The sequence below is a fragment of the Bos grunniens genome, chromosome 16 (genome assembly GCF_055505025.1).
Source record: "Bos grunniens cultivar Pamir isolate PY7600 chromosome 16, Bosgru_T2T1.0, whole genome shotgun sequence".
In the NCBI taxonomy this organism is placed as follows: domain Eukaryota; kingdom Metazoa; phylum Chordata; class Mammalia; order Artiodactyla; family Bovidae; genus Bos; species Bos grunniens.
The window spans coordinates 14,111,187-14,138,870 of record NC_141180.1 but is presented as its reverse complement, the minus strand read 5'-3'; the positions used below and the strand labels follow the sequence as shown (position 1 = coordinate 14,138,870).

Here is a 27,684-nt window from a genome sequence, read left to right as displayed (position 1 = left end):
TCAGAAACTTTTCATTTATGTCTTTAGGATAGAATCCGATTGTCATAGCTTGACTTTGTGACCATACATACACTGCCCCTGACATAAGCTTCCAACCTCGTATTCTGTTTCTCCCTTATCTGAAAACTTAACTGTAGCCAGGTAGATGCACTCATGTTCCCGACATACGAGTACTTCTGTCTCTGTATGTTTTTAAGAACTTCTCTTCTACCTGGAGTGACTTTGTGTCTGTTTTTCATTTACAGAAATCTTGTCTTTCAGGGATACATTTTTTCTCACTTTGCCCATGAAGTCATTATTGAAATTTTCAGTTAGGGGAAGGGAAGGGAATTCAGTTGGAGATGGAGGAAAACATTTGAATAACCACTATGTGGCAAGTACTATGATGGGCAGTTTACATACATTATTTCAACAAAGGCTTCCTGTTTTATGAATTCCTTTCTTTTATTTAAGAAGCTCAATTCAGTTGCTCAGTCATGTCCAACTCTTTGAGACCCCATGGACTGCAGCATGCCAGGCCTCCCTGTCCATCACCAACTCCCAGAGTTTGCTCAAACTCATGTCCATCAAGTTGATGATGACATCCAACCATCTCATCCTCTGGCGTCCCCTTCTCCCCCTGCCTTCAACCTTTCCCAGCATCAGGGTCTTTTCTAGTGAGTCCGTTCTTCACATCAGGTGGCCAAAGTATTGGAGCTTCAGCATCAGTCCTTCCAATGAATATTCAGGACTGATTTTCTTTAGGATTGACTGGTTTGATCTTGCAATCCAAGGGACTCTCAAGAGTCTTCTCTTACACCACAGTTCAAAAGCATCAATTCTTTGGTGCTCAGCTTTTTTTATGGTCTGGCTCTCACATCCATACATCACTACTGGAAAAACCATAGCTTTGACTATGTGGACCTTTGTTGGTCAAGTACTGTCTCTGCTTTTTAAAATACTGTCTAAGTTGGTCATAGCTTTTTTTCCAGAGAGCGTCTTTTAATTTTGTGGCTGCAGTCACCATCTGCATTGATTTTGGTGCCCAAGAAAACAAAGTCTCTCACTGTTTCCACTGTTTCCCCATCTATTTGCCATGAAGTGATGGGACCAGATGCCATGATCTTCATTTTTTGAATATTGAGTTTTAAGCAAACTTTTTCACTCTCCTCTTTCACTTTCATCAAGAAGTTCTTAGTTCCTCTTCTTTTTCTGCCACGAGAATGGCATCATCTGCATATCTGTGGTTATTGATATTTCTCCTGGAAATCTCGATTCCCCCTTGTGCTTCCTCTAGTCCAGCTTTTCCTTCCTTTGTGGTTCAGATGGTAAAGCGTCTGCCTGCAATGCAGGAGACCTGGGTTCGATTCCTGGGTTGGGATGATCCCCTGGAGAAGGAAATGGCAACTCACTCCAGTGTTCTTGTCTGGAAAATTCCATGGGTGGAGGAGCCTGGTGGGCTACAGTCCTTGGGGTCGCAAAGAGTTGAATATGACTGAGCAACTTCACTTTCATCAATTTCATTCATGTTCATCAATTTCATTCACTTCCATCAATTTCATTCACTTTCATCAATACTCAGTGCCCAGAAGAGTTCTTTGAACAGTGAACATTTATTTAATGAATAAACATAATTGCCTCACATTGTTAATTTTATGATAATGTCTTAGCCACTTTCCTCATCCTTGAGATCCAATAAAAAGGGGGGGATCCATTTTACAGAGATTGAAATTATGACACAATACTTGTTTGATTCATTGGTTTGTGACTACCGTTACTGAAATTTAAAAAATACTGTTGTTTGAGTAGCTTGGCTATAGCTTAATACCCAGTGCTATTCAGTGTTTAATGAGTAATTATGAGGGAAATTGTTCATGATGGAATACCGTCTTGAAGGATAAATGAACCAGAGGAAGATCTTAGGTGGATTAAAGCTTAGTATGATCTAGGAGTAATGGTGGTAAGTTCAGCTAAGCAGTACCTGTCCATACATGCCCTGTAAAATGAGGAATTGTATTTGCTGTTGTGGAGCATTTCTGTGGACTAGAAGGTTTCCTTCAAGAGCACACCACTTAAATTGGTTCTAACCTGAAGTATTTTTCCACTTCAAAAAACATAATGGTTATTTTTCCCATTATATTTTTGTATTTTTTATTTTATCATAAAAATGAATGTTTTGCTGGCATTGCAATTATTTTTTAATAATTAATATACTACAGTATATATTATTATAATGTATAGTATATAATTATAGTGTACTCTATTACAATAATTCAGTACTCAATATATTGAAATTGGATTTGATAATTTGCTAATTGTCTTTTATTAATTGAACTTTGAGAAAAACTGAGAAAGAAAGAATAGAGGGAAAAAGAATCTCAGTATTGCCATTACCTTGTTTTCTGTAGATTCTTTTCATTTGTGTTGAGAAATGGAACTGTCTGTGGTACCTATGCATGTCATATCTTGCACAACTAGTTTTTGGACACTGTAATCTCATTTTGAATATATTACTCCAAGATATAAAAATTGAAATTTGAGCATGGGTTAAACTAATATGTTTTTCTGAAACTGCTGTAATAAGTGGATGTAGAGAGAGTTACACTTTAAAAAAAAATACAGCAGTATGTAAATGTCAGTCCCAAGCTCTCAGTCTGTTCCCTGCCCTTTTCCCCCTGCCCCCAGGTAACCACACATTCATTCTCTAAGTATGTAAATATGTTTCTGTTTTATAAATAAGTCCATTTGTATCATTTTTTAGAGATTCCACATAGAAGCCATATCGTATGATGTTTGTCTTTCTCTGACTTACTTTACTTAGTATGATAATCTCCATGTCCGTCCATGTTGCTGCGAATGGTATTATTTCATTCTTTTTTATGGCTGTATTTTTACCACATCTTCTGTTGATGGATATTTTCATTGCTTCCTTGTCTTGACTATTGTAAATAATGGTGCGTTTAACACTGGGGTATGTCTATCCTTTCAAACCATGTTTTTCTCTGGCTCTATACCCAGGAGTGGGATTGTTTTTCAGGAACTTCCATACTGTTCTCCATAGTGGCTGTACCAGTTTACATTCCCACCATCAGTGTAGGAGGGTTCCCTTTTTTCCACATCCACTCCAGCATTAATTGTTCATAGATTTTTTTTGGTGATGGCCATTTTGACTGGTGTGAGGTGATATCTCATTGTAGTTTTGGTTTGTGTTTCTCAAATAATTAGCACTGTTGAGCATGTGCCTCTTTTTGTGCCTCTCGGCCATCTGTATGTCTTCTTTGCAAAAATGTTTATTCAGGTATCCTGTGCATTTTCCAATTGGGTTATTGGGGTTTTTTTGTTTGTTTTTTTATTGAGCTGCATGAGCTGTTTGAAACTTTTGGAGACTAATCCTCGGGGAGTGCTTTTTACCTGTTCTGTGTGTTGAGAAAGTTTGTCTTGATTGTGATGGAAATAAGCCTCACACAGTACAGAAAGCAACCTCGTCATTTCATTAAGCAAATAGGCTACTGCTTCAGCAATTCGAGGTGATGTAAAGCTGTAAATATTTTGATATCACTCACATTTCTCTTTTTCTTGTAGGTTTTAAAATGGGTGGAAGAAGCAGTACAGGCTTCCAAAGTTCACCTCTTATCAACAGACCATTTGGAACAGGCTGAAAATACTTGGAAAATTCCCTTTGATCCCAGTCTAAAAGAGGTTACTGTGTCTCTGAGTGGCCCTTCTCCAATGATTGAAATTCACAATCCTTTAGGTGAGCTATATGGAATATTCATATTAAAAATATTTAAAAATATAGAATATGAAAAAAAATAGAAAAATCATGGAAGGTAAAAGATTTTTAACAGACTTACTTGTTCAGATTAATGCTAACTTTATGAATAAATTCAACCAACTCAAAAATGACTGGAGAAGATGTTTAAACATTAAAACTGAGTATTTTTAGTCATAAGTATCATTGAGTTAACATGAGATTCAAAAACTGAAACTCCTAATAATTTAAACAGATGGCATTTACTATCTTAATTGTAACTGAAGGATCCAAAAAAATATTTTAGATGAACCTGAAATATTTTCTTCATCTTTATATGAGGAAATACTTCACAGTAACTTATTCTGTAAAATTCAGTGTTTTGTCATTTTTAAGTGAATCATATGAAAAAAGTCCTTTATTACTAAAAAAGCTGTCTAATTTTTTACCATATCATTTTCTTGATAGATTTTAATTTTACAGGTTGTTCTTGTTCAGTCGCTAAGCTGTGTCCGACTCTTTGCAACCCCATGGACTGCAGTATACCACCAGGCTTTCCTGTTCTTCACTATCTACCAGGGTTTGTTCAAACTCACGTTCATTGCCTCAGTGACACTATCCCAGTGATACTATCCAACCATCTCATTCTCTGTTGCCTCCTCCTCCTCCTGCTCTCAATCTTTCCCAATCAGAGTCTTTCCCAATGAGGTGGCTCTTCATATCAGGTGGCCAAAGGATAGGAGCTTCAGCGTCAGTCCTTCCCATGAATATTCAGGGTTGATTTCCTTTAGGATTGACTTTTTTGCCCACCTTGCATTCCAGTGGACTATCAAGAATCTTCTCCAGCACCACGATTTGAAAGCATGAGTTCTTTGGTGCTCAGCCTTTTTTATGGTCCAACTCTCACATCTGTGCGTGTTTACTGGAAAAACCGTAGCTTTGACTATACGTACCTTTGTCGTCAATGTGAGGTCTCTGCTTTTCAATGTGCTATGTAGGTTTGTCATAGCTTTCCTTCCAAGGAACAAGCGTCTTTTAATTTAATGGCTGTAGTCACTGTCCACAGTGATTTTGGAGCCCAAGAATATAAAATCTGTCACTACTTCCACTTTTCCCCCCTCTATTTGCCATGAAGTGGTGGGACCAGTTGCCATGATTTTAGTTTTTTGAATGTGAGTTTAAGCCAGCTTTTTTCATTCTTTCCTTCCATCCTCATCAAGAGACTCTTTAGCTCCCCTTTAGGAGACAGTCTCTCAGGAGACAAGTAAACTCTGGTAGTCCCATCTCTTTAAGAATTTTCCACAGTTTGTTGTAATCCACACAGTCAAAGGCTTTAGTGTAGTCAATGAAGCAGAAGTAGATGTTTTTCTGGAATTCCCTTGCTTTCTCTGTGATCCAGTGAATGTTGGCAATTTGATCTGTTTCCACTGCCTGTTCTAAATCCAGCTTGTATATATGAAAGTTCTTGGTTTATGTACTATGGAAGCCTAGCTTGAAAGATTTTGAGCATTATCTTGCTAGCATGTGAAATGAGCACAATTTTGCAATAGTTAAACAGTCCATGGGGTCGTGAAGAGTCAGGCACGACTGAGCGACTTCACTTTCCCTTTTCACTTTCATGCATTGGAGAAGGAAATGGCAACCCACTCCAGTGTTCTTGCCTGGAGAATCCCAGGGACGGGGGAGACTGGTGGGCTGCCATCTATGGGGTCACACAGAGTTGGACACGACTGAAGCGACTTAGCAGCAGCAGCAAACATTCTTTGGCATTGCCCTTCTTTGGGATTGCAATGAAAAGTGACCTTTTCCAGTCCTGTGGCCACTGCTGAGTTTTCCAAATTTGCTGGCATATTGAGTGCAACACTTTTACAGCATCATCTTTTAGGATTTGAAATAGCTCAGCTGGAATTCCATCATCTTCACTAGCTTTGTTTGTGGTAATGCTTCCTGAGGCCCATTTGACTTCACACTCCAGGATGTCTGGCTCTAAGTGAGTGATCACACCATCATGTTTATCCAGGTCATTAAAACCTTTTTTGTATAATTTTTCTGTGTATTCTTGCCACCTCTTCTTAATCTCTGCTGCTTCGGTTAGGTCCTTACTGTTTCTGTCTTTTATCATGCCCGTCCTTGCATGAAATGTTCCCTTGTTATCTTCAGAAGCATATTGCACACCTTCTAACCTGGGAGGCTTGTCTTCCCGTGTCTTTTTGTCTTTTCATACTCTGTTGGGTTCTCGAGGCAAAAATACTGAAGTGGTTTATGATTCCTTCCTCCAGTGGACCATATTTTGTGATAACTTTCCACTATGACCCTTCTTGGATCACAGCCTTGTCATGGCAAAGGGGCTTGTATAATTTTACAGGAGATGGTTGTTAAAAAAACATATTTATATTCTCATTAGAATGATGTTTTAATTTGTTCCTTTGATATTGTATGATTCTCAGTTTTGGCTTAATTCCATCTCTGGTTGAATTTATAAGATTTAAGGTTGAATTGAATAGTAATCTTAAAAAATAAAAAGAAACCTAATTTTTCTTAATATTCGTGTTTAGGAAATTTTTTAACCAATGATGTTTGCACAATATTTTTATTCCTATTGTAGCTGAAGTATATGTTACATTTTTTAAACCTGTATGAACATTTATAAATTGGGAAGGAATAACTACCTTTTTTACTTTATTTGAATCTTAGAAAATGACATACCTTAGAGAAAATAGGGTATGAAATTTACCTCAAAGGCTTCAGTCACACTTAACAATCAAATTGAAATTTATGAGCAAGCAAAACCAATTTTTTTGAGACTGTTTGGTCTTGAAAATAGATTTATCTGTAGAAATGGATTTGTCTTTTTAAGTAGCATTCTTATAGTACCATCTATCCTATCTACCCAGGAAAGATTTGTGTTGTTCATTATCTGTATCGAAAGTACCTGTAACCATTGCCTTAAGTTCTACTACTTTAAAAATTCATTGATACTGATATTTTAAAAGTCATTTGCAGCGATTATAAAACTTCTGATGCAAACATGGGATTCTTTTAATTGATTTGTTTACATAACTGCAGAAATAGTCCACACGAGAGCCAAGCCTGAAATGAATATGTAAACTATGGCTTAATTCCAAATTTGCTTTCCTTCCTAAGTTCCAACTGTCAGATACTGTATGTTGATCTCAGTTGGAGATGGTATGGTGTTAATGCATTATACTGTCTCCTCTAATTATTCCTTTGACAAGTAAAAGCCTTCTTGTGCACTTCATGGAAACCTGAGGTTTTACACTTTATGCAAAGTTATGCCCAGGGCTCTTAATATTAGCAATATCTTGAGTCATCTCCAAAAAGACATTTATTCTAGTTTACTGTTTTTCCATCTATTAAGTCTAAATGTCTCTAGTGACTGTACATAACTTCTTTGTAGCCATAATAATCATTACCTAGATTAACTTTGGAAATATGATTATTGTCTTCCATCTTACTCTGTTTTTAAGATCACATCAACATAGCAAATAGGAATCTGTTACTTCAATTACAGTGTTCAGAAATGCTAAAGTTGCGTATATTTTAGATATAAAATGATGTTTTGTCTACATTACACGTCTAGTGTAAATGTCCATCAGGTAATTTATACTGGAAATGTACACAGCTGATATACATAGCTGAAATAAAGATTATGTTTATAACCTCTATGTCTGTCTTTCAGGAAAGCTGATAAAAAAGGGATTTGGCCTGAATGAGCTATTAAATATTCATAACTCTGCCAAGGTGGTGAATGTTAAAGAGCCAGAGGCTGGAATATGGACAGTGAAGGTACTGTTATGTTACAGAGTCTATTTGTTGTTTTATTTTGATGTTGGCATGTTTTATAAAATATATATAATAGTTTATTTATATCTTCTCTAACGATCATGGAGAATGCTTTTGCTAAAAATCAATAGACATGTTGCATTCTTCGGAGTTGTCTTGATCATATGAATTGATAGTGTTTGGTTGTGATGACCTTGAAAGGGATCAGTACCACCATAAATAGACTTAAAATGCTCCAGGTAGTTTTCCTATCATCGAATCTGTAAATTATATTATTATATTATATATTATTATATATATATATTATATTATTATATATATTGTATTAGCCACTGTCTGCCTCCAAAACAATCAGAGATGGAGCCAGTAGAGAATGGTGTTTAGGGACATAGGCCCTAGTGTGGAACTGCCCTGGGTTTGAAAACACCACCACTTAAAAGCTGCTAACCCCTTAGAACTATAGCTTCTCTTGATTTTCTTTCCACCTCTTTAATATAGGATGGCAATAACAGTCCTTTCTTTCATAGAAGTGTTCTGAGAATTAAATGAACATGATAAAATGAAGTATTTAACAAGTTCCTGTTACAAAATAAGCACTCAAACATTGCTGGTTATTGGTGTGTAGTAGACCTACATTCATTGTGTGCTTGAACGCAAAATTGTATTTGTATCTTAGAGTCACATTAAATAGTATATGTTCATACTAAGAAAGCATTGTATTTTGGCAATATGGAGGAAAGAACGTGTCTGCCTTCGAAATTCAGGATACCATAAATCTGAGATCTAGTCCTGCTGCAAATTATATGTGGGACCCTCCCTAGTAGATGCTGTGCATGGCTTGCCCATATTTCTCAGAAATTTCAGTGTGCTCTGGCCTACTTCCAACCGCAGGATCTGTATTTCTGTGTCTGAGAAGCTTTTTTTTTTTTCAAGATAGAACAGGAGAAGGCTGTTCAGCTAGAGAATTAAACCCTTCTAGAGCAGCTTTCAGCCCCTGCAGGAATAAGCCCCAGTTGTCCACAGGGAGAGCAGGCTTAAAGACACACCCCATATGTGCTGCGTGTACCCTCTTCCTCTTCCATTGGAACCCCTTGTAACCCCCAAATAAGCAGTTTACTCTGAAATACTGGAACAACTCAAATGAAGATTCCCCTTGCATCATTTACTCTTTCACCATCTCAGCTTCCTGACATGATAAAAAGAAAAGAAAATGAGATCAACTGGCTCCTTTGAAATTATATAGCTGCTGTGAAAGTACATGGAGGTGCTATACCATAGAAATTTGGCATGCCGGTTTTTTAAAAGAAATACTTAACTTTTATTCTTTAATTTTATAAAGTTAATTTTTATTGTAACTCCATTTAAGTCCTAGAATATCAGTGTTTCTTTTCCTCACAACTCTCAGTCTTATAAGGAAAGTAGTAATATGGATATTTTAACATGAATAATATGGAATAAGGGTTTAAGTAAAAAGGCTATGTGAAATAAAATTAGTAACTTTTATTGAATGGATCACAAATAGTCCCATCTGCCTGTGTTATCCCCCAGTTCCTTGCACAGAGTAGTTGCTCAGTCCTTCCTGAGTGCATCAGATAGTCAATAATGAAGTGTTTCACTGTAATATGGCCAAATTTGATATTACAGTTATTTTAACCAACTTGCCCCAAATATAACTAGATTGAGTCTGACTTTCTGTGATCACAGTGGAAAGGAGTATATGAAGTTCCGAGTCTCTGTATTGTCCAAACATTTTCATTTAAGCATGCTCTAAGTCAGCAGTCTTGAGCTAGCTGTTCACTAAGGTAGCTCACTTATCAAGTTCACTAAGATGATCCGTTCTTGCTCTCTAACCAGTGATGTTAAGTTGTCTGTTACTGACTTTGAGATGCATACAAGTGATACCATTCTTCTGTATAATTAGCAACTGATTGTGAAGTATTTGAACCCATTTGATAGGTGATTTGGATTGCTACCAGTGGTATTTCCTCTAATAAAACTCTTGCCTAGAAGGGGGATATTTTACATGTCTGATGTTTTTCCTTGTGCCTAACACGCCTATTGATCCAGTCATCCATTCAGTAAACCTTTACTGAGTGTCTGATTCTGGCCATGTTCCATGATACTTAATGGGCACTAAGTACATCTTAATTGATCATTAGAACAGAGAGTCACTGAGGATTAATCTGTGAGTGAGGAAGGAGATAAGATGATAGGAACACTGTTTAGACAAGTCTCTAAACCTGGCCTCCTGTAATTAAGAACACAATAGAAAGACACAATATCTATTATCACAGTATTTTAAATTCATATCTAATCATCATCAAAGAAGCTTCTGGTCCTGTTGTTACACAATATCTGGTGTACAATTAGTGATATCTAAACAAAGGATGAGAATTACAATGCAAGTAAAGATAATGAACTTATTTCGCTCCTGAATGAAATACCAAAATAATGTATCAGGTTGGCATAAAGGCAATTGAGCTGAATCTACTGACATAAATATTGCTGCTGACTTTGGATCTCCCTTTTGGATGGCTAATGAAGGATAGCATTTTACATGTGTGTTTTCTTAAGAGGAGAAATGTCTGAGATTAGACAGCACATCCCCAGTGCCATCTCTCATGCGCTCTGCTATCTGGAAAGTGTCTGCTCTATCAGTGGAATTACTAACAGCTTTTTTGAATGTTTTGCATAACAGTTTTAATCTTATGTGTAGAACACAGCCCATCTCTTATTTGACCTTAGCATGGTATTCAAGGAGCACCAAATTGAGCCTCAACCAGTCTTTTTGGTTATCTTCCACCACGTGCCTTTCTACTCTAATCAAATATACTTTTGCAATGTCTCTCGTCTTCTCTTACCACATTCTCTTGGTCTGTGCTTTCTCTCAAGCTGTTGCTTCTTTCTAGAATATTCTTTTCTTATTTTATGTCTGATTCATAACTCCCAATAATGCTCAGCTCAAATGGTAACACTTGTATCAAGACTTTTCTCATTCAGAATATACTCTTTTCCCTCTGGCTTTCTATTGCAATTTTTTGGCACCTCCCTTTGCATAATTTTTCCCCATTATGTCATATTTATTTCTGTACAGGTTTTGGCTTCCAGTTTTGCTGTAGACCAGACTTTGTCACAAGTATATGCCTTAGTGCCTGGGAAAGAACTATATAAATATTCCTGAATAAGAATGAATTCACTTATTCTGATGATATCCAGGGAAGCAGGCTTTGGTTTAGTTTGGATCACAGTTGATGTACTGGCACAAAACACTGTATTATGCCCATGATTTGACTATGACAATGGCGATTGCTTTTCTTCTGTGGTTTCCCAATGAAACCCTGGTGATTACTTTTCTGTGGTTTATTCGAACACTTTAATTGAACAGAGACAATGAGTCAACTCATCAGTATACTTCATATAAGTAACCTGGATGTTTTAGGTTGCCTCTGATGCAGGTGAAAACTTGCCAGAAAGAAGTAACTGAAATGGACCCCAAGTTATTATTACAAACAAAAGAGACAGTTGTTTGAGGCCTTTAAATTTGTATCTGTAGGGAAGCTAGAAATCCTGGGTCTCATTTCTGAGAAGAAGTGTAAATTTTCCATTAAGACAGCTTAATTATACCTAGGCTATTTGAACATAATGACATAAACTCTCAGGCCAGATTGTGTGCTGTGCTCTTTAAGGGAAACTTTGTTGCAAAGGCATTAAATAATTGTCAGTACCCATTATGTTTAGAGACTCTTGCTATTAGTCTAGGATTATCAGTGTGATCATGGGATGTAGCACACCCCCTGAGGTGTTTCCATTAAGTAAATTTGGATAAACTATCCTTAGATCATCTCCCAAGTAGAGAAGGGAGTGTACCCAACCACATGATTATATTGAGATTCTGAGACTAGCAGAAATATTTCTGGTTGTAGATAGTTACTTTGGTTGCCAGAACCTACTAATGCATTTTCTACAGGATAAGGATAGTTTTAGAAATGCATAAATGGCATAAACTTGTTATGGAATTACAATAAACCTCAAGTCTAACAAAGGACCACACAAGTAGCATATTACACTGGCCTCCAGTTATTCCCACCTGGTACCTCTTTTAAATAAGCAGTCAGACTACACCAGGTGTATTATTTAAAGGGATTAGCTATGGCATTAATTCAGTGTTTAGGGTCAATGGAATCCTCTATAGTAGATTTTTTTTCCTGGAATATTCCCCAGTTATATTTGTCTGCCAATATCACATTGTCAATCAAATGGAATATTTCCTTTAAAAAAATATATGTACACTTTTATTTATATTTAAATGGGTATGTGTGTGTGTGTATATGTGAATATATACAGAATTTACATTTCTTTCCTTGTATTACATTTTTTAAAACAAACAATGACTAGTAAAAGGATAGTATTTAAATCTAGCTGGCTTCATTGTGTCTTTTTGACTGGCACAAATCCTACCCTATGTTAGCTTCCCAATAAATATTTGATTAAAAGTATAGTATTCTTTACTTTGTAAAGGATGGTATGTTATATAAGAGCAAATGCTTTGAAAATAGATGGACATATATTTTAATTTAAGATATAGTACTTAAAATATTTTTGACCTTGAAGAAATTACCTAAACCTACCCAAGTCTGAGAAAACTAGGGGAAAATAATACCTACTTAATATTGTCATGATTAAATTAGATGTTGGTACATATTTAAACAGTTTCTGACACATGAGTGGTAAAACTAAATTAGTTCTTATCCAGACTGTGTATAAATAGTAAACTGTATCTCTGCTACTGCTGCTAAGTCTCTTCAGTCGTGTCCGACTCTGTGCGACCCCATAGACGGCAGCCCACCAGGCTCCACCGTCCCTGGGATTCTCCAGGCAAGAACACTGAAGTGGGTTGCCATTTCCTTCTCCAGTGCATGAAAGTGAAAAGTGAAAGTGAAGTCGCTCAGTCCTGTCCGACTCTGAGCGACCCCATGGACTGCAGCCTACCAGACTCCTCCATCCATGGGATTTTCCAGGCAGAAGTACTGGAGTGGGGTGCCATTTCTTATCAATTCTAGATAGACATCAAGGCTTTACTTTATTTACTTTGACTTATTTATTATTTTATAAAACATTGAAACTCCTTAGGAGAGAGAAATTAAAGCCAACTCTAGCAATCATATTTTAATTCATGTATAACATGGCAGACTTCACATTTAGTACCAGAATGTGCTCTCCCTGGCTTAATACAAGTTCATTCCTCACTAGTGTCACATGTTCTGTGAGGGTTGATGGGCTGCTGTGCTTCATATGCTCAGGAAGCCAAGCTGATGGAGGCACTGACATCTAGAACATTTAGAACATTGTTGCTATTCAGTCGCCAAGTCGTGTCTGATTCTTTGTGACCCCACGGACTGCAGCACGCCAGGCCTCTGTGTCCCTCGCCATCTGCCGAAGTTTGCCCAAGTTCATGTCCATTGAATTGGTGACACCATCCAACCGTCTCATCCTCTGTCGCTCTCTTCTCCTTTTGCCTTTAATCTTTCCCAACATGTGGCCTCTTTTTAGTGGAGGAAAAGACTGGAGAATGTGCATAGAAAAAGGAAGGGATTGTGTCACTTCTAGGATGTGATAGGTATTTTTGTGAGTGACAGATACACTTCATTTCCTTGGTAAGCCATTTGCCAGAACTGTTATCATGGCCTAATGGTTTTCTGGAGCTGGTTCATAAATGGTTCATGGAGAGTCAGTTATGTGCTTTCTCTTCCCAACTCAGTGACATCCTGTTGGGAGCTTGAAATCAGCCACTTGGTAGTATTTACATCACAGAATTTGGCAAATCCCAAATTAGGGCTTTTTTTTTTTTTCAGAGAGAAGTTTACCAGCACTCTACTAACCTGACTCTTCCTAAGTTGAGAGTGCATTTAGAAATTTAGAATGGCAAATGAATAGATGGGGATATTGTTTTCTATCCCATAGGGTCCAAATCAACCTAGAGATTATGTCATCCTAGAATATTACGCATTGACTTAGAGTATTGAACTTGGAGTAACTGCCATTTAACTTGCTGTATAAACCTAGGCAAGTAATTAGTTCTTTGAGCCCCAATTTCTTTTTGGTGCTTAATGAGATATCGTGTGAACATACTTAGCCTAATGTATCTAGAAAAATTCAATGAATTCTTGATGACTCTGACATCAGTTGGTCCTAGGGAAATCTAAGGGAAACTGCCAACGTTAAGTGTTTGTTGGCCTTATTATTAATGGTATTAATAAATTAATTTCATGTATTAAGTACCTATTGAATAGTATTTTATAGGTGATATATTTGATATAATTCTTGCCTTCAAGGGCTTTCTATGTAGAGGAGACTTTCAATATTTAATAGATATGTAGCCTTAAAAATAGATTCATCTGCAATATAGTTGATCAGGAAGATACCGGAAGAGCAACTCATTTTCCCTGGAGCTCTCCATGGTGCTTGCTCCATGGTCCTTCAGCCTGCTCTGCTCCTTCATTTCTTAAAGACTCACTCTCAGTTCAGAAGCCTACACTCTGGTCCACTCTGCTGCTGCTTCTCTCTCACTCTTTTATGTGGCTGCCTGTTTATAACTAGAGAATGTCAGGAGGTATCTAGTCTAACCTCATCTTTGCCTCAACTCAGCTTACACTACAGCAGCCTCTGTATTCCTGACTCAGACCCTTCTGCAACTTGACCAACTTGACATTGTAACTCAGGGCAGTAATGTAACACATTATAAACCTTTATAAATAACATGAAGAAGTATATTGTTTAAAATGTGAATTTCAGGCTAATACAAACCCAGTCCAGTGTCTGTCTAGAACATTTCCTGTTACGCTTGGAACCACTGTGAGCCTCCTTAATTTCCCTGTTCTGAGCTACAGGAACCATGAGGTGAGGATGCCTCTGTGCTTAAGTGATACTTCTAGATATTCTGTGGTGGAGAGATGCTTTTTGGAGCCAAATTCTCACTTTATTACAGGACATAGTTTAAAGCTACATGATATAAAGATCAAATAGAAAAACATCAAAGCAGTGGTTTTTGTCATACTAATTTAATTATGTATGTAGAAAAATGGTCCTAAGGTAGCTAAAATAATTCAGAAGGGAAGAGAGGAGTAAGAAATATGCAGCTGGACTTCACCTCTATTTAACTTAGTCATAGATTAGCTAAATTAGCTAAATTTTCTTTGCCCCTCCAAGACTTTCTTATCTTTTAATTCTCCTCCAACCCCACTCTGTCCATAACACATTAGAACCCAAAGCCTTTCCCCAATGCTTCTGGGGTTTCCTGAAGATTTACTTTGTTTTGGTCTCCTTGCCTCTGATTATCTGTGTGTTGATTCTAATCTTTTATGCCTCCATGTTGGGTAAACCTCAGTCCTTCAAAAATTTCAGGGAATCCAGTAACAAGACCATTTTGTAAATATAGTAAATTTGACTATAGATTTGGGGTTTATCTTGAAGTAACTTGTTTCCTTTTGCCTCTCTCCTTGCCCTCCATTCTTCTTTTCTCTATTTTGTTTCTGCTTCTCTCCTGTGAATAGTCTCAGGAATTCCGTATAGATATTCACTTAGCTGTGTCTGACTCTTTGCAACCCCATGGACACTAGGTTCTTCTATCCATGGAATTTCCCAGGCCTGAATACTGGAGTGGGTTGCTACTCCCTTCTCCAGGGGATCTTCCCAACCCAGGTCTCCTGCATTGCAGGTGGATTCTTTACTGGCTGAGCCACCAGGGAAGCGAAATTCCATATTACTCTCCTGTTATGTAGAGCAGTTGGGTATATTTCAGCCTTTACCCCCAAACCAGCATAATTCAGTTCATTGAAATGATCATGAGAAGCGCATGTTGTACCTGTGGAGGTCAGTTTCTGGATCCTCACTGAATTCACATCCCAGCTCTGCTGCTGCTGCTGCTGCTAAGTCGCATTAGTCGTGTCCGACTCTGTGCGACCCCATAGACGGCAGCCGACCAGGATCCCCCGTCCCTGGGATTCTCCAGGCAAGAACACTGGAGTGGGTTGCCATTTCCTTCTCCAGTGCATGAAAGTGAAAAGTGAAAGTGAAGTCACTCAGTCATGTCTGACTCTTAGCGACCCCATGGACTGCAGCCTACCAGGCTCCTCTGTCCATGGGATTTTCCAGGCTAGAGTACTGGAGTGGGTTGCCATTGCCTTCTCTGATTATTTACCAGCAGGATACCATATTTTCAAACACTTGGGTAATTTCTAATTTTTCTCAGATATTAAGCATCACTTAAAAAAAAACTTTTTATTTTGTATTGAAGTATAGCTGACCAACAATGCTGTGATAGTTTCAGGTGGATAGCAAAGGGACTCCGCCATGCACAATACATGTATCCATTCTCCCCAAACTTCCCTCCCATCCAGGCTGCCACATCACATTGAGCAGAGTTCGCTGTAAGCACCACTTTGGAAACGGACTTATTATCAGTTGGTTTGTGCACATAACACTTGGTAGATGGTTAGTACTCGATAGCAGTCATTAGGCAAAGTGTGTATCACATTTGCCCTTGATAACCTCTCGGTAGCTGTTTTATCAAAGGGGACTTTCTGAGCAACAAGGCAACTAACAGCATAGATGATGTCAGTGAAAAACATCTAAAACAACTCATAATATGACTATTTTGTTTCTCCTTAACAAGAAACTAGCAGACAATAGTATTTTCAGTAAAGCTCTCATTATTAAGGCAGTTGAACGTAGACTTCTCAAGGCTTTATACCGCCATGTAGGAGGTCCTCGATTTTAAATTGGATTATGATATATAGTTTCCTTTTATATCTGTTAATTCATAACACATTTTCCTTTAGAAATAACGGAATAAGTGTACTGAGACTTCTGCACTTAAACATACAGTATTTTTTAAGCCCTGTTAAAATGAGCCATGGTAATTAGGAACATCATTTATGCTAAGAATACAACACATTTTTTGAGAAGATGTAATTTTTTTTCCTTTCCTTCACCTTCATTTTCCTTTGCTTTGAGTTTCTGCAGGGTTTGCTCAGTTAGGAATGTGATTGGTAGTAACAGGGACATACATATCTCCTCATCTTTTCTGTACTCATTGCCACATGCGTCACAGGGATTTAGGGAAAACTGTGGTTTGCAGAGCCTTGTAGCCATATATAGCCACTTATTACCATATATTACATGCATAGTCCTAGACGCCACTGACCAGTACATTTTGGCTGGAGCTTGGAGCCTGTATTTTTACAAACAATCCAGGTGATTTTGTGTAGGTATAGACATAGTCGGTCCTCTAATCATAATTAGAGAGATACTGAGATAGAGGCTCACTCTGACTGACCTTGCCCTTGGGAGAAAATCTAGCACAGTGGAAAAGAGCCCAGAGTCTGACCTTTGGGTTAAAACCTGACTTCTGCAATGTTAGGAAAGTTGGGAACCCTTGTGAACTTGGGCAAGGAATCTAATGCTTTGGTGCCTCAGTCTGTTTATCTGTGCCATGGGGCTAATGATGGTATCTACCTTACACAGTTGTAATGAAAAACAAATAAGCCAATGTATACACAAAGTCTGGATGCAAAGAAAGTGCCCAATAAATGTTAATGTTTTATCCTGTGGCCCTAATCCAAATTATTTATTATTTATGCACATAGAGGTGACCTCAGCTCTCAGCTATTCAATATCTTGTTCATCTCCTTCAGGAGGTTTTAACTGAACTACAACCTAGTCCGTGCTCCTTTAGTATACGGATTTCTTTTCTCTCTACCTTTTCTGTAATTCTATCACTGCATTTACTGTATTGCACTGGAGATTTCTCTTCCTCCATCTGACTTCCTCACTGTCCATAAGCTCTTAGAGGGTGACGACCTTATTTTTTCACTCATACTTGTATCTCGCTAACTGAGTGCCTTGACTGGACACTGCTGAGCTGAAGATGCTGGTCAGCTAAAAGCTAGTTGATAATTGACTCTTGTGCTTGTCCTGGCTGTATCTTCCCCGAGCAAAGAGAAAGGAAATATTTTCCATAATAGAACCTGGATGATGTTTAGGGGAGAAGGTTTAGTCATTCATTTATTTCATGAATATTCATTTCTTGAACATCCACCATGTGAATCAAGTCCATTCACTATGACTGTGCCCCTCTATCTTTTACCACTGAGCGTGCAATATAATACTCAATTGTATAGGCTTTAGGCTCCTGGATATGTATTACAAAACTTGCATTGAAGTTATGGAATCACAGTTAAGTTCAAAACACCCAGATAAAGGCCACAGTGAGTGGACACCAAGTCTAATGGAACGCTCTGCAGTTTCTTTTACTGGTTAGTGTTTAGTGTGGCCAGCACCCTGGATTAACTGCTGATGGAATTTGTCATTGAACATTTTTCAGACATCTAGCACTGGAAGGCACTCTGTTCGCATCACTGGCCTCAGTACTATTGATTTTCGAGCTGGTTTTTCCCGAAAGCCCACCCTGGACTTCAAAAAAACAGTCAGCAGACCGGTGCAAGGTTTGTATGTGTGTATTGGCTCAATTGGCGTAGTAGATATTGAACTGCAAAGTACTTCTCAGACTGTGGTTTTGTAATTTTGTAGTTCTTCAATAAAATTGGGAAACATGGCATCTTTATTTGAAATATGATTACTCCTGTCATAGTCATTGCTTCTTGAAGTATGGCCCAAAGACCAGTGATATTGAACTCACTTGGGGAGCTTATCAAATATTAAGGTTCCTGGGGCCTACCTTAGATCTCCTGAATGAAAATTATAGACAGTAGGTCCCAGTTTTGTTTAGTCACTAAGGTACATCCAACTGTTTTGCAACTCCATGAATGGTAGCCTGTCAGTCTCCTCTATCCATAAGATTTCCCAGGCAAGAATACCGGAGTGGGTTGCCATTTCCTTCTCCAGGTCCCAGGAATGTACACTTTAACAAGCACCTCATTGATTCCTATACTTACTAAACTTTGAAAACTGCTGACCTAGGTCTTGGGGCTTTTTCTTACTAGCATCTTACTTGCCTGTTGTCAAGGTGAAAATATAGAGTGTGTGTGTGTATAGTTAAAACATTGAAGATATCACATAGCATTATATGTTCCAAGGTGAAATTATTATTGATTTGAAAGGTGCTTTTTCATCTTATTTTTATTCATGCAAGAAGATTTATAGTTCTGTAGCTAAAAAGAAGGCTTAGTCTTACTGTGACTTTAAATTTCTTTTTTTCTGATTGTTCTTTTATTTTTATTGCTTCAGTTACTAGGAGGATACAAAATAACAAATCTTTTAAAATATTCATATAATACAAATATATTATACAATATTCATAATTCTAATTTTCTACATATAAACGTGATTAGAAAACTTAAAAGTCATTATCTATGGTTTCCTGTATTTCTCTGGTCATAAATAAACTTTTTTTATTTGTGTAGAAAAGATTCCACATCTGGGCCACAGTTTTTGGCACAGCCTGTAGTACTCATATATATGATCCTGGTTACCTGCTGTTATAATACAAAACTTACTTGATAGATAACCTTGGGTACATATTACTTATAAATGATAAATTCTTTCTCTTGTAGGAATACCTACCTATGTGCTGCTGAATACTTCTGGAATTTCCATCCCAGCTAAAGTAGATCGTCTTGAACTTCTGAGTATCTCAGGCAGTTCTCTTAAGACTATTCCTGTTAAATATTATCCTGATAGAAAACCCTATGGCATATGGAATATTTCTGATTTTATACCACCAAATGAAGCTTTCTTTCTCAAAGTAACAGGCTATGATAAGGATGATTTTCTCTTCCAGAGAGTGTCAAGTGTTTCTTTCTCTAGTATTGTGCCAGGTAAGATGTCATTTAGTACACTAGAGTATTGATAGTTTAAGGGGTTTATGTGGTCCTATAGGTAAAAAATGGAGTTTAAAGTAAAAAATAATATCCTCACATTATTACTGAGTCACTGTGTGGAAAAGCATTTACACATAGGTAACAACTTTTCTTAACCATAAAAAAAAAATTCAAAATTTCATGTTAAATCTCACCGATTTGTAGATCTGAGAATCTTAGTAGATTCAAAATCTATAGATCTTAGAATCTTACTTCAGTCAGTGTAAGAACTTGAACTGGGAAATTCTGATGGTCTTCAGTTCAATTCAGTCGATCAGTCATGTCCGACTTTTTGAGACCCATGAACCGCAGCACGCCAGGCTTCCCTGTGCATCACCAACTCCCGGAGTTTACTCAGACTCATGTCCATCGAGTTGGTGATGCCATCCAACCACCTCATCCTCTGTCATCCCCTTCTCTCCCGCCTTCTATCTTTCCCAGCATCAGGGTCTTTTCAAATGAGTCAGTTCTTCCCATCAGGTGGCCAAAGTATTGGAGCTTCAGCTTCAGCATCAGTCCTTCCAATGAATATTCAGGACTGATTTCCTTTAGGATGGACCGGTTTGATCTCCTTGCAGTCCAAGGGACTCTCAAGAGTCTTCTCCAACACCACAGTTCAAAAGCATCAATTCTTTGGCGCTCAGCTTTCTTTATAGTCCAACTCCCATATCTATACATGACTACTGGAAAAACCATAGCCTTGACTAGATGGACCTTTGTTGGTAATGGACTCCAGCACGCCAGGCTTCCCCGTCCATCACCAACTCCCAGAGCTTGCTCAAACTCATGTCCGTCAAGTCAGTGATGCCATCCAACCATCTATATTCAACAGATATAGAAAGATTGATTCTAATATTGTTCTACTGGATGGAGCAGTAACAATTTATCATTTATATAGAAGGTTATCATTTGGGAAAGTCAGGAACAACTCTATTGTTTAATGCTGAAAATAAGATCATAGTAGAACCAACCTCAGTATTTCCTCATAGAAAATATACAGCGTTAGTTGCTTTAGCCCCTGAATTGAATGCTTAAAAAAACTATTGGATTCTTAAGAAATCAATTTTTTCATTCTTTTTCTGGAAATAGTTACTCTATGAATTCAATTCTAAGCTATGTGGGTTCTTACATACCTTTACATTTTCAGAATTAAACTCTCTTCTACCATTGATGATGCTTTATAACTTATTTGGTAATTTTGTTTCTATCTTGCTGGTAAAAAAAAAATATTATGCCTTAAAATCAGTGGAGTCATAGATTCAATGAGTACTTTCTGGAGATAATCCAGAAATTAATAAACTTGGAACAAAGAAAGATAATTAAAGTGATTTTTAGTGATTTAGATTAATTGGAATGCAGAGAATTTACTGAATAGTTTAAGCATGAAGTTTTGAATGGATTAACAGGAAGTACCAAATATCATTGTGACCTTCTTGCCCATGTTCTTTTTTCCCCAGATGCTCCGAAAGTTACAATGCCTGAGAAAACCCCGGGCTACTACCTGCAGCCGGGCCAGATTCCCTGCGCTGTTGACAGTCTTCTGCCTTTTACCTTGAGTTTTGTCAGAAATGGAGCTACACTTGGAGTCGACCAGTATTTAAAGTGTGTAAATGCTTCTGTTAATAATATTTTATACCATGAAACATCCGAAATACAGATAGATATTTATGTTAGTGTACATATTCATTATACAGTGTTATTTGCTTCATAGTCTTGGGGTGTAGCACTGAGCAAACGGACACGAATCTGTACCTTTGTGGAGCTTATATTGTGAAGAAGGAAGACAGAAATAGATGATAAGTATTCTATGGTAATATAATAAATGCTGGAATACGTTTAAGAGTTGATTGCAGGTTTTATAGAATCTGAATTTTATAGTTTGAGGGCCCCTTAATAAGACAAAGAATATAAAATTATGAATACAAAGTTTGGTACTGAACTTTGCAAGAGCCCTTGCAAATGAAAGACCCTGAAGTTTAAACTTCAGTGGCTTGAGGGGTAAGTATGTCTCTGAATCTGATTTAAAGTATAATGATAAGTGAATCTGATGTGTTACAATAAAAAGTAGAGCAGATTATTTCAGGCACATAATTACTGGTTAGTGGACGGCATGTGATTTTGGCTAAGTTGCAATTTTAAAATTCATAGTAGAGACATTTGAATAAGGACCTGAACATGGTGAACGAGATGGTCCTGCAGACATCCAGGGAGGAGTGTCCACATACCAGGAACAATCAGTGCAAGTGCACTAAAGGCATGTGGGGAGGAAAGACAGGAAGCAGCCCGTGGAGCTGGAGCCCAGGGAGCCAGGGGCAGGAGGGTGAAATGCCTGCTGGGATGCTGTCAGGAGACAGACTGGGGTTCCATCGTTGGGTGGGTAAGATCCCCTTGAGGAGGGCACATGGCAACCCATTCCAGTATTCTTGCCTGGAGAATCACATAGACAGAGTAGCCTGAAGGGTCACAAAGAGTCAGACACTGCTGAAACGACTATCACACACATACATTGCAGCCAACAATCAATGGGAGTGGGCTAGAGGACACCAACTTGCCTTGAGAAGACTGGTGAATTTTCTAGATAAATTTAAGTCATCTAATGATAAACATTAAATAGGCCTTGAAAACTAGATGATGATTTCTGGAAAACTTTTTTGTTGTTGTTAATTTACTATAAAACAATCTACATTTAAGGAGAAAAACTCTAAGTATTATTTTATAAGACTTTCACACCAGTAACTCAATATTCACATAAATAGCTTCTGTAATATGTTAAGTTTTGACAAATCTTAGCTTATACAATCTCCTCATGGGGTCATTTAAAGCAAAAGCTGTGGCAAGAATGTTTATCATAACTTGAATTTTCCATTAGGTAAAGATTGGACTTATTATTTCCTGCTACTTTCTTAACATATGTCTTGATGATTTCCTTAGCTGCATAGTTAATAACCAGCAACATTAGCTGACCAAGATATAAAATGACAAAGTTACATACCTAACTGATGAAATCAAACAATTCTGCTTTGGATTTAAATAGTAACATTTCTGAAAGATACTTGGGATTCTTTATAAACATTAATTTATTAATTTCACCCAATTCCTCTGAGGTAAACCACAAGGATTCTTTCTTGCATTTTTCCAACTCTGTGGCCCAGAGCTGTGACATGCCTTGCTGACATTTGTTAAGTTCTTTAGATGTAAGAGTCTAGAGACAAAATTGGGCATGGGTGATGATGGATTTGATACTCTAATCCCAGTTCACTTGCACATCTCTGCCCTAGATTTCCTAACAACTCCAGATGCATGACTGGATCTTTGTCATGTGAGTCACGATGATTTCTAGGGGATGTGGGAGAGAACTCGTTTCCATTAGCAGCAAGACTCATTTCTAACTGACGTGTTCCTTCTCCTGTTCCAAAGGCCGTTCCTTCAAAACTTTTTGTTGTGGTTATACAATCTTAGTGAACTTCCCTGGTGGCTTTTATGGTAAAGAATCTGCCTGTAATGCAGGAGAACTGGGTTCGATCCCTGGGTTGGGAAGATCCCCTGGAGAAGGGAATGGCCACCCACTCTAGTATTCTTGCGTGAAGAATTCCATGGACAGAGGATAATGCCTACTGATAAGGCTACATGAAAAGGAGAGTTGTTTTCATGTAATAATTTCATAAATGAGATAGGAATAAATATAATACTAAAGAATATTCTGTAAGCAACCCATACACTGGTTACGTGCCTTTGAATAAATTACTTGTCCTTCTCCCTACTTTGTTTTTAAAGAAAGGGCCCTAAGACTAGAAAAGTTGCTGCTTTCTATTCTAAAATTTCCGTGTGTCTTAAGTTTTTGATGAATCCTAACATACACTTGGCTCTGAAGTAAGCACTGCAGAAGGCACAAAAAATGTGTGTAATTCAAACTCCTATCTTTCTGGAACTTACCCGTACCTTCTAGATAATGGCATCTGTAAACTTGGGCTTAGTATACTGCTTTAAAGCATTCAAGATGCATCTTAGGTGATCAGCGCAGCAAAGAGTAAGTCATACTTCATTTTCTTCTCAATGTGGCAGTAAGGACCACTGACACCCAACACAGAGACACATGCGAAAGGAAACAGTATTAACTGAAGTACATAGTCTCAGTTACTAAAATATATGGAATGGTCACCTTGCTTACTGTCTCACTTTCCTGATGGCAGGAACCTGTGTTTTGACTTTCTTTTAAATATAGGTTAGTGGTAAATGTACATTAAGAGCTCAATGAATTCTTTATAGTGAGAGTACCATTCATTTGAATTGGGAGGGCTCTGGAGTTATTACTGTGAGGACTATATCTTGTACATTTTCAGCTTCAGTGGAAAGTATTTTGACTCTGCAGTGGGTCATTTTATCCATATCTTGAATGTTTAAAATATGTTGTAAATATCTATGGATGATTATAAGAAAAAATATGAAAGTATTTATGACAATCATATTTTAGAACAATATAATGCTTATTTTATAGGTTATCAGAATCTTTTAAATAAGAATTAAATGGCTACTACTAAGACATTTCCAGAAGATGAGTAACAAATTGAAGTGTTAGAGGACATGTGTGCTAAGTTGCTTCAGTCGTGTCCGACTCTTTGTAACCCCATGTTACAAAGCCCACTTTACTGTAGCTCACCAGACTCCTCTGTCCATGGGATTCTCCAGGCAAGAATACTGCAATGGGTTGCCAGGTCCTTTTCCAGGAGATCTTCCCAACCCAGGGCTTAAACCTGGGTCTCCCACATTGCAGGCAGATTCTTTGCCGTCTGAGCTACCAGGGAAGCCCTGCTAGAGAGCAGAGTATATATATTTATTAAATGAGTGAATATATAATATAAGGAAAAAGATTTGTTTTACCTAATGACAACTTTGATTATAAAACTGATCTTTTTTTTTTTTTTTTTACTCATTGTATACATGTATTGAACCAGATATGGTATATAGTCTTATGTGGAGCTTATACATAAGAAAGTTAAAGAGAATTTATCTTTTTGAGAACCAAAAATTCCGTTTTCTACCTTCATACTTGTTAATTACCTGGTTCAGTTGCTTTGGCTAAATCCCACTGAAAATGACCAAAAACTTGAAAAGAGAGGGGAAGGAGAGAAGATTTAAGGAGTGCTTTTCTGCCAATTTAAAAAAATGTTATTTATTTAATTATATTGACCTAGTCAGAGAATATTTTCCTAAAGAAATTTTTTGTAGTCTCCATAACTTGACAGGCACAGACTGTATTTCTAAACAGTAAAGGTAGAGGCCTGATCAAAAAATAATATTCAAAAGAAAGTAGACTTATTAATGTGAAAAAAGTGAAAATTAAAAGTAAAATTATTGGCAGTTTTTTTGAAATGACTTTTGAGAAAAATCAAAGATGTCTCCATGATATTTTCTCAGTAAAAAAGGTTCATTCTTCTATCCACCGCCTCTTTAAAGTTATTCTCACATTTGGAAATGATTTCTCTTGTTAGAACCTAGGAAGATCAATAGAAAAAAACAAAACCAAAGTTACTGTCTTTGCTTTTTGCTCAGATTAGAGAAGCTTCACTTTCTGTTTAAAATATAAGAGGTGTATAGTTTTAAGCTACAAAGAAATCTGCAGTTTAATCAATTTACTTTCTTTAAACTGTTTTCTTTGTTCATTTGAATGAATAAAACGAATAGCGGAATCAGTGCTTCAGCCTGGTCTTGTTTTTGTAGTAACTAAGCATGGTTCTGTTTTCTTACCCCAGAGAATCTGCCAGCGTGACCTGGGATATTGAAGAGGTCACTCTGGCTGACGAAGGCGCCTACGAGTGCGTTGCTGTCAGTACTGCAGGGATTGGACGAGCACAGACGTTTTTCGACGTGTCAGGTAATTATCCCTAACTCCTCGGCAGTTGCCTCAGTATCAACGCAGGTATGGAAATGGGATGTTTGTTAACCAGGCTTCGCTGTGTGTTAACTTGTGTGACCTGTCTTGGACCAGTTACCTAAGAACTCAGTGCCTTGGTTTCCCCACTGTAAAATGATGATAATAGCAGTAATAGTCTCTTTTTTCATGGAGAAATTATGAGGATTAAGTGAGAGAGTATATGTTAGGCACAGGATAGAATCAGGCACATAGAAACAACTAATAGACATGAGTTTTTAAAATTATTGTTGTTGTTATTATTATTGTAGGGGTTTAATAGCTTGAAATCCCCATATGGCATTCTCCTTTGAGAAAAAAGGGAGAGATCCATTTTAGAATAGCAAGGTTCAACTTTCTCTTTCTCTTCCCATGTTTATAGTATGCAAAGTGCTTTTGTGAATGGATTCTGACATCTGAGTTGAAGACAGTAAGTGTCACATTCAAAAACACAGGACCTCAGTGATTACAATATTGGTATTCAGAGTGATAGAAGTCATGCTAATTAATTCACATTTAAATAGTAAGTTTCCTATAAATAGACAAGGCTCTCATTATATTATCATTTTTTTCCTCCAATCTCCCAGAATTCTTTAGAAACCAAAACAACTACCATATATTATCAGTGATCAAGATTAAGCTACCTACTCAACATATATCTAGAATTTATTAGAAATTTTGACTCAGTCATTTTCTGCCTGCCTCATAGCCTAGGGTTGATGTATGTTTAATGGTAACCCTATTCCAACCTAAACATGCCTGTGGAGCTTTCTTATAACAATGTCTCAACTGGCAGTTTGTGCATCTGAAAAGTCAGAGGTGCATTTTCTTGGTAAAATTTAAGACAAAAGAAGCTTTGTAACTGTAGGACTATTTAGAAGCCCAGAGTTTACGTTTATTATCAGTAAGTTCAAGCTGAACTTTTAAACTGAGGCATGCAAGCCTGTTCTTCTTGCAGTAAATTATTTGTATTCTCTTATTCTTAGAAAAATAAAGTTTGTCTTCTGAAACAATTTAGCAAGTTGACATACATCATAAACTATTCATTTTTTCGTCTCCAGTAATTACGAAAAGCATGGAATCATGTCAACATTCCTCAGCTTCTGGGAAAACAAACACTTGAGCACTTGAGTTTTTTCCCAGCAATATTAATTAAGAGAAGGACAACAGGGAAAAGAGATTTCAGTGAGTGGACTCAGGCGTCTCGCATAAATAACTGGGAAGTGCCAGAAACGACTTGTGAACTGACTTCTAAGAATTTGGCCCTATGGTATCAGTAACTTCTGAATATACACACTGCCCATGCCCTTGTAGCGTTAATCTGTGCCAGCCCATCCATGGTATCACTGGGAAGTTGTACTATGCCAAAGCCAGTTTTCAGGAATTGTGTCCCATTGCTTAATCATCAAAGAGGAGGCAGAAGTATGAATGATATGGCAATGCCTATAAAAACAGAAGTAGCAAGGAAGTACCCCTTTGGACTTGAAAGAGTGGACATTTCTTTCTGAACTTTTATTTTCTTTTAACCTACCAGCCTTAAACTTCCATCCAGGGCCTGGCTCAGTCATCCTACTGTTGCTACTGACTAGCACAAGAGAATCAGTTGTTTATTCATAGGATAATTAGATGTTATATTTTGACAGGAGTGTTGGGAAACACAGCATGATGGGATGGTGATGTTTTACTGGTGTCACTGTGGACATTATTTTATAAAGTCACACAGCACCTGAGAAATGTTTCAAGGAAAATTAAAGTCCTACCAATATGTTACTTGAATATCTTCAGCATTTTCTTCTAGCCAACAATTTTTAGGATTTTTGGTTCATTGGACATATTGATATTGATAATTTTAAGTGCAAAATGGGTGTAAAAAGAATTATACTTCTTGTTTATTGCATATAAACATATAGAAACTAATGAACAGAACTGCAGAAGCAGGAAAAACTCTACACGTGGCATTTGGTACTTTAGTACTAGTACAAAGTTATATTAATTTTCTCTACTGAATTTATTTATTAGCATAATGTCCCTCCCCCAACACACACACACACACACACACAGAGTACCAAAATTTTGGCCTTATGTAAAATTGATTACAGAATACTTGTCAGGCAATCTTAAATTGTAATTACAGGATACTCTTTTAGAACAGGGTAAGACATGGAAATAATATTGTAGCACCTCATCACTTTGTAGCTAAAGAAAGTGAAACCCAGAACAGGCAGGTGCCCCATTTCTGATGACGTGGGTTGGTGGTGAGAAGTAGATTCCTGGCCTCCTGACTTTCAGTCTAGTGAGCCTCACTTAATGTCACAAGGCCCATACTTATTCTTTCTCAGTTTTGAGATTCCATCTCTGGTTCCCTA

At 37.4% G+C, this 27,684-nt stretch overlaps 1 protein-coding gene across 7 annotated transcripts in view; it reads left to right on the top strand.

The window, feature by feature from the left end:
* HMCN1 (hemicentin 1) overlaps positions 1-27,684 on the top strand; it is a 537,476-nt gene that overhangs the window by 193,967 nt on the left and 315,825 nt on the right. For 6 of the 7 annotated variants that reach the window (XR_015143096.1, XR_015143097.1, XR_015143098.1 and 3 more), the window contains exons 5-10: positions 3,562-3,733; positions 7,431-7,537; positions 17,916-18,036; positions 19,105-19,368; positions 20,868-21,012; positions 25,161-25,282. Coding sequence is in view for 3 of the 7 variants with exons in the window: in XM_086343341.1 (XP_086199467.1) it covers positions 3,562-3,733; positions 7,431-7,537; positions 17,916-18,036; positions 19,105-19,368; positions 20,868-21,012; positions 25,161-25,282 (931 nt within the window). In the remaining 4 variants the exon portion in view is untranslated. Of the gene's footprint in view, positions 1-3,561; positions 3,734-7,430; positions 7,538-17,915; positions 18,037-19,104; positions 19,369-20,867; positions 21,013-25,160; positions 25,283-27,684 lie in introns of those variants that run through there. The other variant, XM_086343342.1, reaches the window with a different exon arrangement.